Source organism: Aulonocara sp. 'chitande type north' Nkhata Bay, linkage group LG7 (genome assembly GCF_057382095.1).
Source record: "Aulonocara sp. 'chitande type north' Nkhata Bay isolate Kocher_YH1m ecotype deep benthic linkage group LG7, A_spYH_male_GT1.1, whole genome shotgun sequence".
Taxonomy (NCBI): Eukaryota; Metazoa; Chordata; class Actinopteri; order Cichliformes; family Cichlidae; genus Aulonocara; species Aulonocara sp. 'chitande type north' Nkhata Bay.
In genome coordinates this window covers 1,687,949-1,701,086 of record NC_141350.1, presented here as the reverse complement: position 1 = coordinate 1,701,086, position 13,138 = coordinate 1,687,949, and the positions used below count along the sequence as shown (strand labels likewise).

At 41.6% G+C, this 13,138-nt stretch overlaps 1 protein-coding gene and 1 non-coding gene across 2 annotated transcripts; both read right to left on the bottom strand.

The window, feature by feature from the left end:
• Positions 1 to 600: 600 nt before the first annotated feature.
• trnal-cag (transfer RNA leucine (anticodon CAG)) lies at positions 601 to 683 on the bottom strand. Its single transcript has one exon. It is a non-coding gene; the product is annotated as a tRNA-Leu (tRNA).
• Positions 684 to 3,203: 2,520 nt separating this feature from the next.
• Positions 3,204 to 11,364, bottom strand: tgm2l (transglutaminase 2, like). The gene is made up of 15 exons (XM_086297903.1): positions 11,234 to 11,364; positions 10,590 to 10,760; positions 9,554 to 9,784; positions 9,248 to 9,366; positions 7,000 to 7,128; positions 6,676 to 6,853; positions 6,355 to 6,496; positions 6,158 to 6,261; positions 5,661 to 5,803; positions 5,442 to 5,541; positions 5,205 to 5,350; positions 4,998 to 5,127; positions 4,728 to 4,888; positions 4,269 to 4,405; positions 3,204 to 3,814 (listed from the first exon to the last, which is right to left on the bottom strand). The coding sequence occupies exons 1-15, from the start codon at positions 11,247 to 11,249 to the stop codon at positions 3,631 to 3,633; spliced, it is 2,091 nt and encodes a 696-aa protein (XP_086154029.1). The 5' UTR covers positions 11,250 to 11,364; the 3' UTR covers positions 3,204 to 3,630.
• Between the last annotated feature and the right edge of the window lie 1,774 nt (positions 11,365 to 13,138).

The window sequence follows — 13,138 nt, the reverse complement described above, 5'->3', positions numbered from 1 at the left end:
CCTGTGGACTGATAAGAAGGGATGACACAACGCTACATTCCTTAGTTTAATCAATAACACATATGGATGGATGCTGTGAATGTTTCAATGTTTAACTCAAAAAATCCACTAACCCAATCTGTCAGTTAAGGAGGATTTTTGTGACTTTTGAAAATTGCAGCATACTTTGTTTGCTTTTTCTTCTGTCGCTTTCTTTATTATTTGCTGTGCTGTTCATAAAGACCGTAGCTTGAAAGATTAAACAGTCGGAATACACTGAAAAATATGGAGATATTAAAAAGAAATAATTTTAATTCTTTGCAACTATTAAAGAATTACTGCATAAATAGACCAAAACAAGAAGCAAAGAAAAAAACATTAAAGCCAGAAATATTTTTCTCACTGATGATATAATGAGAAACAGAATCTCCATAAATTTATGTTAACTAAATTTTATTAATTAATTATTGAAATTCTTATCCTCTCCCTGGGAGACATGCCATCTATTTGAATATTATGTATTATAGTGTTTGTGGTGTAGTGAACATTGATTTTGAGCGTGTGGAAACAGTTTTAAACATGTAAAACATTTTTAGAAGTAACAATCAAACAAAAAGGTAATGTCAGAAGTGGGATTCGAACCCACGCCTCCAGGGGAGACTGCGACCTGAACGCAGCGCCTTAGACCGCTCGGCCATCCTGACTTATAATAGCACGTCAACAAAATCTGGTTAATATAGCTCTACATGCAGTTTTATTTTATTTTTAATTTTTTTGCTCAAATCATGTAAAGACTGAGCACGGAAACGTTTTTCTGTTTAGCGGAACATCGGTTCCGGTTTCCTCGCCTTCCCTCTGCTGGTGATTCTGGTTAATAAGCGTCTCACGGAATGACTCCACGTGACACAGGTTACACAGTCACCCTCTATCTATTACCTATACGGTTTCAGTTTTCTTTCCCATATTATTATAATCGTATTCTCTCCCATTTCAAGTTTATTTATTTATTTATTTATTTATTTTATTAACCTTTATTTAACCAGGAAGATCCCACTGAGATTAAAAACCTCTTTTTCAAGGGAGACCTGGCCAAGAGCAGCAGCAAGTGTCTCACAGTTACAGAAATTACTCAATTAAACACAGGCAGCAACAACACACATGCAAACATAAATGAAAAAAATAATGAATTAATTAATTAAAATTCAATAAAATTCTAATAAAAAATTTAAAAATCAGTTAAAATAACAAATTGATATAATTGAAACAGTTGCATGTTATGGGCTTGTCCTCAAGGATTCGTAATTTAGATTTAAAAACAATTAATGAAATGAATTCAGTCATTTTCCATTCTTTCTGCAGTTTGTTCCAAGCCGAGGGTGCTAAACGAACAAAAGCTCTTTTACCAAATTCAGTTCGGGCAAATGGAACAGAAAGCAACAAGTAACCATGCGGACGAAGAGAATACCGACCAGCATGTTTCATTGCAAGCAGGGAACATATATAAGAAGGCAGCAACCCAAGTATCACCTTATATATAAAACTGTATAGATGAGAGTTCCTCAGACTTTCCAAAGCAGGCCATCCTACCTGAGAATAATGGATTGGATTTATATAGCGCTTTTCAAGGCGCTATATAGGCAAGGCACCCAAAGCGCTTTACAATGCCACTATCCGGTCGTTAAGTGATGACGTGATGAATCCTACTTCCGGGTCTAAAGTAGTCTGCGTTTAATATGGCTTTTGTGTTGTTAACATGTTTAATGTTATGTATTTTCTTCCATTTGATCTCAAAAAGCTCCTAAAACAGTCAGTGATCACTGTTGACCTCCCTCGGCTTTTATTACCGCTAATCATTTATTTAAGCTCAGTTTTTAAAACCTTAGGATGTAACTACAGCCCAGCCCATGCAGCAGTATATGAATGACTAACCTCGTATTGTGGATGGATTATCTCAGTTGTTCTCCTGGCTGAAGTTTGGTCCTTTTACAGCATCCTGCCATGCGATTACATTTGTTCCTGACCACCGAGAACACTCACGTTAACTTTTATCCAGTGGAAAAAAAGTTAGCTTGTTTATATTATGCTAACATAGCTGTGTCGCTAGCGGTCATGTAGCACATCATTATATACCAGCTAGCCAAACTTCAGTAACCCTACAAACGTCACTGCTGTTTAGCTTTCTGTCTTCATTTATGTTGGAAGTGATAGCAGAGCTGTACGTTTGAATTTGTTTCCAAAGCCCCGCAGTCTATGGGGCGCCGTTTGTAAAGTGAAATATGCTGAAATTAACGGCAACATTTTTCCACATTTAGCTCAAAACCTTACAAAAACATATTTTTTCGAGTAATTTTTTCCAACATTTAGTAAAATATTTGTAACTTTTCATCAAATGTTAAATATTAAATCTAAAAGTTAAATGTTAAATATAAATGTTAAATGTTAAATCTAAATGTTAAATCTAAATGCTAAATGTTAAATGTTAAATCTAAATGTTTAGGCTAATATGCAAATTTATTGTACGGATCAACGGAAATACCAAAATAAAAGCTTCCCGAAATGCTCAGACCTCTACATTGGAGAGACCAAACAGCCACTTCACAAGCGCATGGCACAACACAGAAGAGCCACCTCCACAGGACAAGACTCAGCAGTCCATCTGCATCTAAAGGTCAAAGGTCACTCTTTCGAGGATGCCAATGTTTACATTTTGGACAGAGAGGACAGATGGTTTGAAAGAGGAGTGAAAGAAGCATCTATGTCCACTGTGAGCGACCATCTTTGAACAGAGGCGGTGGTTTACGACACCAACTCTCTGCCATCTATAATCCAGTTTTGAGATCCTTCCCAGACGCCTTAACACCCACTCACATCCTGGGCCATCTGACCTCAGGAAATCACATGATAAGGTGGGGCCAGGTTTCACAATGAACACACCCGAAACTCTGGCTGATTGGGACCCACACCCAGTTTCCCACCTTGGCTCAGGTGATTAGAGGATCATCAGGGGGTCCTTTTGTCCCTCTGTGGGGGGAAACTCCTACTAGGTTTATATCTGGGACTCTCCACCATTTGACCTTAGAACTGAAGAAGCTTCTCGGATGAGAGGTGAAACGTCTTCAAGTAACTCAAAGAAGTCCAGACGCTTTTCTTTGCAAGCTCCTTTGACTACGATGACCTGGATGACTGAGAACCTTCACAGACATAAAGTAACTGGTAGAAAAAACTTCTGTATATGTTTTTATATATTGGCTGAAACACAAATATTATAAAAGTGCATTCATTTGAACTTTGTGATTACAAACAGTGAAAAAGAAACAAAAAAAATACAAACAACAACAGAATTTCCTTTATTAGAAACCTTTAAACTGTCGGCCAGGCGCCAAAATTCAGCAGAAAAACCAAACCGCAAAAGTCAAAGGCAAGAAATGAGACGCTAACGCAGTGAAGCCGAAACAAAATGCAAAATATGATAATGCAAAGTCAGAAATGTTCATACCTGGCACATAGTGGCTTCAAACTAATGCTTTATCATCATGTATTTGTGGACTTTCACAGGCTGATGTATGTGGAACATGTTTTATTCCACATACATGCGGATTGCTCGATGGCTCATCCGCTCACAGGACACGTCTCAGATTATTTAAAGGTTGCTTAATAAAATTCGGTAATTTCAGCAAAGATATTTCTGTACTTCTTGCGGACGACCACTGTGGTGACTCCCTTGACATCTTTCAGTCGGTCAGAGTCAAAGTCCACCAGCAGCTTCCTCACCCCAGTCCTCATGGGTGAGAAGGACACCACAATGGACACCGTCTGTCCTGGAGAAATGTCCCCACTGGAAGAGAAGATGCATGTGTTCTTCTTTATTTTGTTTTTTACTGACTGCTGTATTTGTGCCTCAGTGCCACATTAAAGTCATCAGGAATAACCTACAAGGGCAGTTTATTACAATCAAGCCACTGGTTCACACATGGAAAAATCCCTGTTCAAGGACTGGCCTTTGGACCAACTCTGTCCTGGCCCAGAAAAACTGTATTATTACACTGAGGGATCCAAATGACCACAGCGAGTCCCTACTGCGCTAGGCAGATTGTAAAACACTGATACTTTTAAGTGATTGAGAGGGCTGCTATAAGTATATACTTATAGTCTATGTAACAACGCCCACCCACGCACTCATTTATCCCACATTTTCCCAATGTTGGACCCATTGCCTCATTCTTCATACACGCGACAAGCTTTGCTTTGTGGGCTAAACTTTTGTTCTAAACAGCAGACCCATTACTTACCTAACATGGATCTTAGTGGAAGAGAGTAGGCCTGCGCCCTCCACAGTGAACACACCTCCTTTCAGTGGAACTGGTAAGGGATTGGTGAAGGAGATGGAAGCTTTTACTTGTTCACGAACAAAAGCCTTCCCAGCAACCTGGAGAAAGAGGAGACCGCTCTGTGTTCTAGAACGTCTGAAACTGAATGTCTACAAGGCTGCGAATCAACTGCATTCACAAAGAGTTTTTACTGGAATACTGATTTTCCAAAGTCTTCCTCTGACGTGTCCCCTCCACACAATAATAACTGAAAAGACTCAAACCAACACTGAAACTAGTAAAAACTAAAGTGAAAGATTTTCAAACAAAAAAACCTGAACTGGGACAAACAAACCAGCTCTGACTTACAAACAAAAAGTTAAAACGTGTTAGAAAATATAAAACTATAATAACCCAGGTGACCTCTACAGGTGTTCCCACCTGTATGAAGACGTCAGGTCTGCTGAGTGGGATGTCAGTCACAGACAGGAGGGGCTCGTTCTCGCCTGGAGCCTCTACGAATGCTTTCACCCTGATCAGATGATCGTCTGAGACACACTGGGCATAGTCATCGTAGCGCAGACGCAGCACTTCCTGCTGAGCTGGTAACACACAAACACACAGCATCAAACAGCATCCAGCTCTTACAGAATTACAAGAGCAGCTGAGATGTTACTTTGTAACATGTCAGAGCTCATCTAGGCTGCTGACCTTTGTGAGCAGGCACCATCACAGTGGTGGTCTGCTTCTGGCAGTTCCCCCGATAGAGAGAGCTGTAAGTAACAGCCGTAGCCAGCATGGTCAGCTGGACGTGAGCATCCTGGTCTCCTTCATTCTTCACCTACTGACAGAAAGACTGTGTCATGAATTCAGGTTTAGTTCATCCACTCATTTAGCTGCAGTGTGAATAGTCCATACCTCAATAATCACATCAAAGTCTGTCCCAAACACAGGCTTGGCGTGCTTGATGGACAGCTGCAGTCGTCCTGGTTCTGAGCTGTCACTGAGGACGTCTGTCACCCGACGCCCCGCCTTCTCGTACACTTCTCTCTCCTTCTTGGATCCTGTGGAGAAGAGAGTTTTCATGAAGAACTGCCATGAACTCATGTAAACGTTATTTATATGCTCCTGCGTGTGTTCTGCTTTCCAACTAACCTTCAGGATATTTGTATTGCACAGTGACGTCGTCTCTGAAGTCCCCATAAACACTTTTGGTGCTGATGTTCCTACCCACAGTGGTCTGGTCCACTCTGATCTGTGGAAGTCGGAGAGACCATTAGAAATGATTATCTGTTATAAAAACGTGTGTGTGTGTGTGTGTGGTTACTGCTTTATGAGTTGGAAGATAGAAAAACTGACAAAAACAACACATACTTTTCTCCGTTGGCCATTTCTCTGAACGATCCAGTGGATGATGTCAGCGTTCACCTCTGCAAACACAAACGGAGCATCGTACTTCACTCCCAGATTTCCCTCCCTGACGGCCGTCACAGGGCACGGACCACAGCAGAAAACCCCTGAAGCACAAACGTCCATTTATTTAAAAGCATTTCCTGCATCAGTAGAGAATCACTAAGTGACATCAAAACACTTTTAACAATTATTATTCAGTTTGATGACCACCCAAGTCCACCTGGAACTAAGTTTTGACACTCAGGAAACAACGGTGGGACTTTTCTGAACTAAATAAGGTTTTGAAAAGTATTTTTTTCAAGTGGAAGTCAAACTATCAACATCTTTGTTTTAGCTCTAAAGAAAGGCAGCGGTGACAATCCTCACAGCCGTTCATAACGATGAAATACAGAAATGAGTTTACACAGAAAAGTACCAGAAAAACATGTGGACTAAAACATCAAACGTTAGGACCGTACCATCGCTGAGTTCTTGAGGGGTGGGATCTAAAACCTGCCAGCCATCATTTCCTTTGGGGAGATCATCTCTCCTCATCCAAGACTCCACCCAACAGTGGAAATTCCTAAAACCGTGAGGACGGAAAACGTATCACCTCCCGTTAGATAATGCCATATTTGTGTATTTTTTCTGATCGTAGGCGTTCCTGTGATCCTACCAGCTGCTGTCTCTCCCTCCTCTGCTCTCCAGTGGTTGCAGGTTTTCATCCAACAGGAAGTCTATAGAGAGGTTTCCATCGACATCATGAGCTGAAGAGAAGTTGGTGATGAGGCGTGTTGGGATTCCCAGACAGCGCAGCACTGTGAAAAGATCACACGCTCCAACTGAGACAAAGGATTTGTTTCTACATCTGATGTTGTGAATGTGTTTGTGCTGAAGATCTGGAACAATGGAAGTAGTTTAAATGACAACTGCTACAGAAGGGATGCTTTTAAAGGAATGATTTAGCTATCCTTGAATGCAGGGAAGTCTGTGTTACCTGTACATGCAACAGCAGCAAACACCCAGCACTGGCCATATTTCACTGCTCTGACCCCAGCTTTGCTCCACTGACGGAGGATCGGTGCGCTGCCGGTCCACCGGTACGGTGCAACTCCATCAGAGTACGGCTCAGTCCAGCGCCCAGTCAGCACTCCTCTGTCATCATTAGAGTTCACCTGCAAGAGTTCACCTATCAGACTCAGGATCGCTGCTGTGGCATTCATGAGCTGCAGATCATGTTCATCATGTGCTCACACAAATGAAACCAAATGTTTTCCAGCCGTTAACATTATTTTCAGCCGAAGCCAGAAATGCTTCTCACCATTGCAGTGATGATCCTGCTGACGTAGACGGGGTCAAATCTCTGCTCAATGTCCATCTGTGAGTCTCGCAGAGCATCGTTGGAGTTATTCAGGACTTCAAAACAGATGTCCATCACATAGTCCTCAAACTGCAGGAGAAGGAGAACGCCAGTGAGAGAGGCCATAGAAGAGCGCCTAAAAACAGGAAAGAGATTTCCTGAAGAACCTTTTTCTAAATACTAAATGTTTCCCATCGGCTGCCCAGTGTGTGCAGTAGGGGAAATAAGTTTTGGATTCTGTGCTGATGACTTTTGATCCTCAAGAAGATTATAACTTAGTACTTGGTGAAGAAACCCTTTCTGACAACCGCACATGTCAGGGGGGATTTTGGTCCACCCCTCTTAACAGAAACACTCCTTCAGGTTTATTGGCTGCTCCTTAGCAACTCAAGGCTTCAGCTCCCTCCACAGATTCGTATTATTTCCCCCACTGTACGTGTGCATCTGTTACACCCACAGTCTGCCTGTTAGTCATCCTCTCTGCCCTCGCAGCTACCTGTGAATGGGTGAGCCTTTGTTTGTGTGGTCTGGTTACATTCTGACACATCGCATCCAGATGTTTCCTCCAGACAACTGACAGATTTTCAGATCCAGCCAAAGCCTGAGAGTCTCTGCCACACTGCTGTGACAGTTCACACCAGCCCCCTGTGGTAGGACTCGACTTAAGCGGTCAAAGAAGTGCAGGAGACTGATGCTGTCCAGTGTAGCAAGTGATTTATTTTGTGACCCAAACAATATTTACAAAGAAACAAATAAGAAACTCAACTCTATAATTAACTCAGTTCAAATAAACATAACTGAACTTAAATCAGTGGAAATTAAGGTCAGACTACACACAGCTACACTGACCTGGACCTTTCTCTTGAAACACCTGAGTTCTTCTGCTTAAATCGTCCACTTAACCAAACAATTTCTCCTCTGGACTATTCCATTCAGTAGGTAAGATGAACATGATTATATTCAAACCTCTACTGCTCCTCTTTACTGGCAACATAAACTCTATGGTGTAATCAATACATATTACAACAATAAATCCATTTCTTCATAAACCCTCTAAAACCAACTTTATTAAATTATAAGAGTTCTTCCCCTTCTGCACTTGGTCTCTTCCTGTGACCTCAGATGAACCCAGAAGCTATAAAGCAGGAAGTAAAACTACATTTCCTTCTTTTGTTTCTGGAAGACAGGTAGGTAAGGTAAGTCAGGATACATATGATGGGTCTATCGGTAGTGTTTGATTGGGTCCCGGCTCACTATGGGGTTAAGGGGGAATGAAGCAGCGGACAGGTTAGCAAAGGCAGCCACTAATCATGAGATAGTTGATCTGGTGGTGAATTTTGGTCAGGAGGAAGTAAAGAGTATTATTAAGCTCGAAATGAGGGGTAGATGGCAGAAACAGTGGGACGAAGACAGGAGGGGAAGGTGGTTATATAAAATTCAAAGGGGCGTGGGAGTGAGGAGATCCACAAGAAGGAGTAGGCGAGAGGAGGAGGTGGTGTCAAGACTGAGATTTGGGCATATGGGTTTGAATTCCACACCGTTCTTGATAGGGAAGCATGCCTCAGGGAAATGTGATTCTTGTGGAGCGGATGAAACTTTGGAGCATGTTGTTTTGCAGTGTCGGAAATATACAGTAGAGAGGAGACGGTTGGTCCGAAATCTCAGTAGCATTGATATGAAACTTGATGTTGTAGGGTTACTACAGAGGGAGGCGGGGGATAAGTGTTATCAGGCATTGTTTCAGTTTTTGAGAGAAGTAAGGTTGTTTGGGAGGATATGAAGTGGGTTTTTTTTTTTTTTTTTTTTTTTGAGCATGATTTCTGTCCACACTCCATAGCAGTGGTGGCGGTAATGCACCATGCAGTTGTTTGCCAACCGCCAATAATACGTAAAAGAAGAAGAAGGTAAGTTGTAAACAATACAAATTAACAGTTGAAATGAAGAACATGTTAACTTAACAAACTTGTAGGGATTGATTTAAACTAAGATGTTATATTATATAATCTGTAAAAGTGCAAAACATAAAGAAACCCAGGATAGTAGATGTTTGCCTGTTGCAGACTACGTGTGAAATATGGTTAAATCAAAACAAGAATGTTAACTAAGAATATAGACAAATGGTCTTCTCGCCCGCTTTGTCACACCCCACTGGGCTGACAGACACAGATGTATTCAGCACAGTCACACTTTAAATGTTTGTGTGTGTTACCTGTCCATAATTCCAGTGAATGCTTTTGATGTATTCCCAGGTCCCCATGTAGATTATTCCTTCTTCGTTCATGATGTACTCCTGAAGCTGAGTCTCGTCAGGCAGATACACCACATCATCTGGTAAACGCATAAAGACCACGACAGTGTTGCTAATATGAAATCTTCAGTTGTAATCTGATCATTTTGCTTATTGTGGAATTTAATTCATCGTAATCGCAGAAAAAGCAAATGAAACTCAGAGTGTGTCAGTGGCTTCAGTCTGACCTGCTGAAGCAATCAGACACACAGAGAGCGCACGCTTTACCTTTGCACCAGGGGTTATAGAGCAGGTGGAAACTCATTTTGTCCTTTTTCTCTAAAACGCGTCCGTCCGGTGACATCAGCAGCACAGCCAGACTGTACTGGCCAATGATAGCATCTGCTGGACTGTGCAGAGTCAGCAGCATTTCATCTTGTGCTCCCTGCTGGTTAAACCACCACTTGTCCCCAGCTCCATGCACCTTCTGAACCTTGATCTCCACCTCGTCTCTCTTACCTGGTGAAACAAACAAAGCCTTCTGGGTCAGAAACAACAGCATGTATGGAACAGGTGTTCAGCTTTACACAGCAAGTGATGGTTATAAATCTGAACTGTTTTAATGATCAGGAGGAGTTCAGTGTTGGGGATCAATAGACTTATGTCTGTGAAGGTTCTCAGTCATCCAGCTCATCATAGTCAAAGGAGCTTGCAAAGTGTCTGGACTTTAAGTTGCTTGAAGACGTTTCACCTCATCAGGGGGTCCTTTTGTCCCTCTGTGGGGGGGTCACTCCCACTAGGTTTATATCTGGGACTCTCCACCATTTGACCTTAGAACTGAAGAAGCTTCTCGGATGAGAGGTGAAACGTCTTCAAGCAACTTAAAGAAGTCCAGACGCTTTTCTTTGCAAGCTCCTTTGACGATCAATAGACTTGTGTAGACCCAGTTTTGCTACATATAAAACTTAAATTTAAGGTAAAAGTACAGTCTATTGTACACACAATATTTACTAACAATCAGTGTTTGTATAAGATTTCTTCTTTTACAAAGGTACAAACAAGCTGTGTATAACTGTATAAATATACATTAAAACCAATATTGTAACTTGTTATGTAATTAAGTCAATTTGTAGTTGAAATTGAGACGGCATAAGGAAGGACGTACGAACTGATACTGACTTATTAATGAGTTACAGTTCTTATAAGGTGCTGACTGACTAAAGAAATCTTCCAAAACAAGATGCTTTCTTTGCAATGTTCCCCAGAAGACTCGAGTTTAATCTTTTCTATCTTTACAGCTCCTTCCTGGTCAGCCTGTACTCACCGAGGTGCAGGACTAGATCCAAGTGGTGTTTGGGGGGCAAAGAGCCATTACACTGCACAGTGATGGAGAAGGGCTGACCCCTACGGACAATCAAGCGCTTCTGATCGATCTCCCTGGTGCGGTGTGCCGAGTTGTTCTCACGACTTCTCAGATCCACATCACTAATCAAACCTAAGACAAACAGCAGAAAGTTCAGACATCGGTCATGCACTGATATCAGGCTTATAGAGGTTTCTGTCATATCGCCAAATAACACATTTACAGACTTGGGAGTTTCAGCTTTTTTTAAGCTGCGACATTGCTAAGAGTCAAGTCCATGATCATAGTCAAGATGTACGTCGGCTGTGCTGCTCTGCCTATGATTTTTCCAACTGTTGATTTTTCTTCCCTTTAAATCAGATTATTGACAAAGTATTAACTTTGCATAATCTGCAAAATTACACGTATTTGTTCTCAATGCATAGCTGCCTTCCTTCCTGTCCTAGTTTTGCTCAAAAGCTGTGAAAGCCTTCGGTGGGGACCCAGGACGAGTCCTGTAGCACCCAAATGCTGATTCACCCGTCAGCACATTTCTCACACATTAAAATCCAAACTAATTTTGTACTAGCAGTAATAGCTGCAGTCAGCAGCAGACGTTCACTTGCCTTTGTGGTTGGCCATTGTGAATATCTGCTCCAAATGTCTTCACGCTGTCTCAGATTCGTGCTCGATGTCCACCAGGCTCATGTATTTATGCTCTAGAGAGGACTTCCCACTTATCTGACACACACTCACCCCCCAAACACTCGGTCATGCTGCTTCTCCTCCCTCTGTGACCTCTCACATACCAAAAATTACACTCCTCTGTGGGTGTAGGCATGAGTGAAAGCTTCAGAGGCTCTTTATTATTATCTCTCTTGAGTCTTTAGTCATTGTAACAAATAGAATGAAATCAAGAGAAAAACAAGAATATAAACTTCATTCTGCACATTTATAAAGAAATAGCGACTCACGTCGACCAAAGCGCTGAACAAACACAACGGAAACAAAACCCATCAAATACCAATCAGAGTGGGCTGAATTATAACACCATGCAAAGAAAGCAGAAGCCAAAGCAGATGAGAAAGAAATCTGGTGCTAAACAAAGATCATGAAATTACAGAATATATCGAAGCTGTCAGAGATAGAAGGCAGACACAGGTCTTAACCAAATATAGGCCCAGTGACCCCAAAGTGACACCAGAACAAAGGTGGTCAGGATCACGTGCCCACTGGTCTGGATACACGTCTTTAAAAAGATGTCAAATCATGCACTCGTACAGGCGAACTTGTAAGTTGTTGTATGTAACTGGTCCTGCGCTTTATCTTAACGTTTCTTACTCTGTGATCTGAAGTTGAGCTGAAGCAGGAAGGTCAAAGTTGGGTCAAAGAGTCACAAAGTTGAGGTCAGTTTGCCCTTCTTGAATTACTAAATACAACTTTAGTCATCTAGCAAATGTCCACACCCAGATTATTCAAGAGCAGGGTGTCTGTGGCTCTGAACAGTTATCTCTATCTAACCCATACACCAAATGTCAGCACCTCTGCAACACTGACACGCTCGGACTGCTGAATTTTAATGTTCAAGTAAAGCTGAAAAATAGCTTTAAGCTTCATGCTGCTGTCCTAAAAAACAGGAAAACACTATTTATAGTCATTCTAACGTATTTTAGCTACACATGACCTTTTGCCTTATTCTATGTAGGATTTAATTTAGTGACTTAAGTACACTGAGTCAAGTAGATAGTTGTGATAAGCTCCCTGAATTAGATAAGCGAATAACACTATGTAAGGATGGAGTCATGTCAGAATAACCACAAAGAATATATAGTGAGGACTAAATTTAGACTTTAAAGTTATAATATCTGATGCTTTTGGACAAACTGAAAACAGACTGAAATCATATAAAGTTACGGAAAAGGTGAGAAAATAACTCATGCACATCTGTACACATATAAATCCAATGTTATTGCTGATGCTAAATCTTCCGGTGTTCTTTGAGTGGTCAGTAAGTTGTAATTGGTGCAGGCTGGTGGATGACCTCTATGAGAGGGAACGTGTGCTTTGAGCTGCTGATGTAAACTAGAAAGAGACGGCATCACTCTGACGAGGACTGATTCAGAAGCACTTATGTTGCAACGTGTTTGTAAAGCCAGACAGTCAGATTTCTCTTTTAGAGCCACATCAGAACCGGCTCTTTTGCTGTCACAACAACACGACGGTTTCCTCACACTGAGCTTTTCCCGTCAGCCTGCTGAAACAGTGAGGCACACATCCAGAAATCTTGAATGAGTTCAACACGTAGTTGAAGGAGGTTAAGAAGAGTCATTTGTGTTTCGGGGGTTTCTGCAGTTACATTTTGTAGAGTCAGTAAAGGAGCTGGAAAACGTGGACCCCGTCCTAATCTGCTGATGTAAAACAGTCTCTGTGACTTTGGTTTGAAGAAACTGAATGTGTTGGTGCAACTGGAGCTCTTCCTGCATTGTGTTAGATTTCTCAGTGCCCACCGAGTGTCTGTGCCTGATAATGAG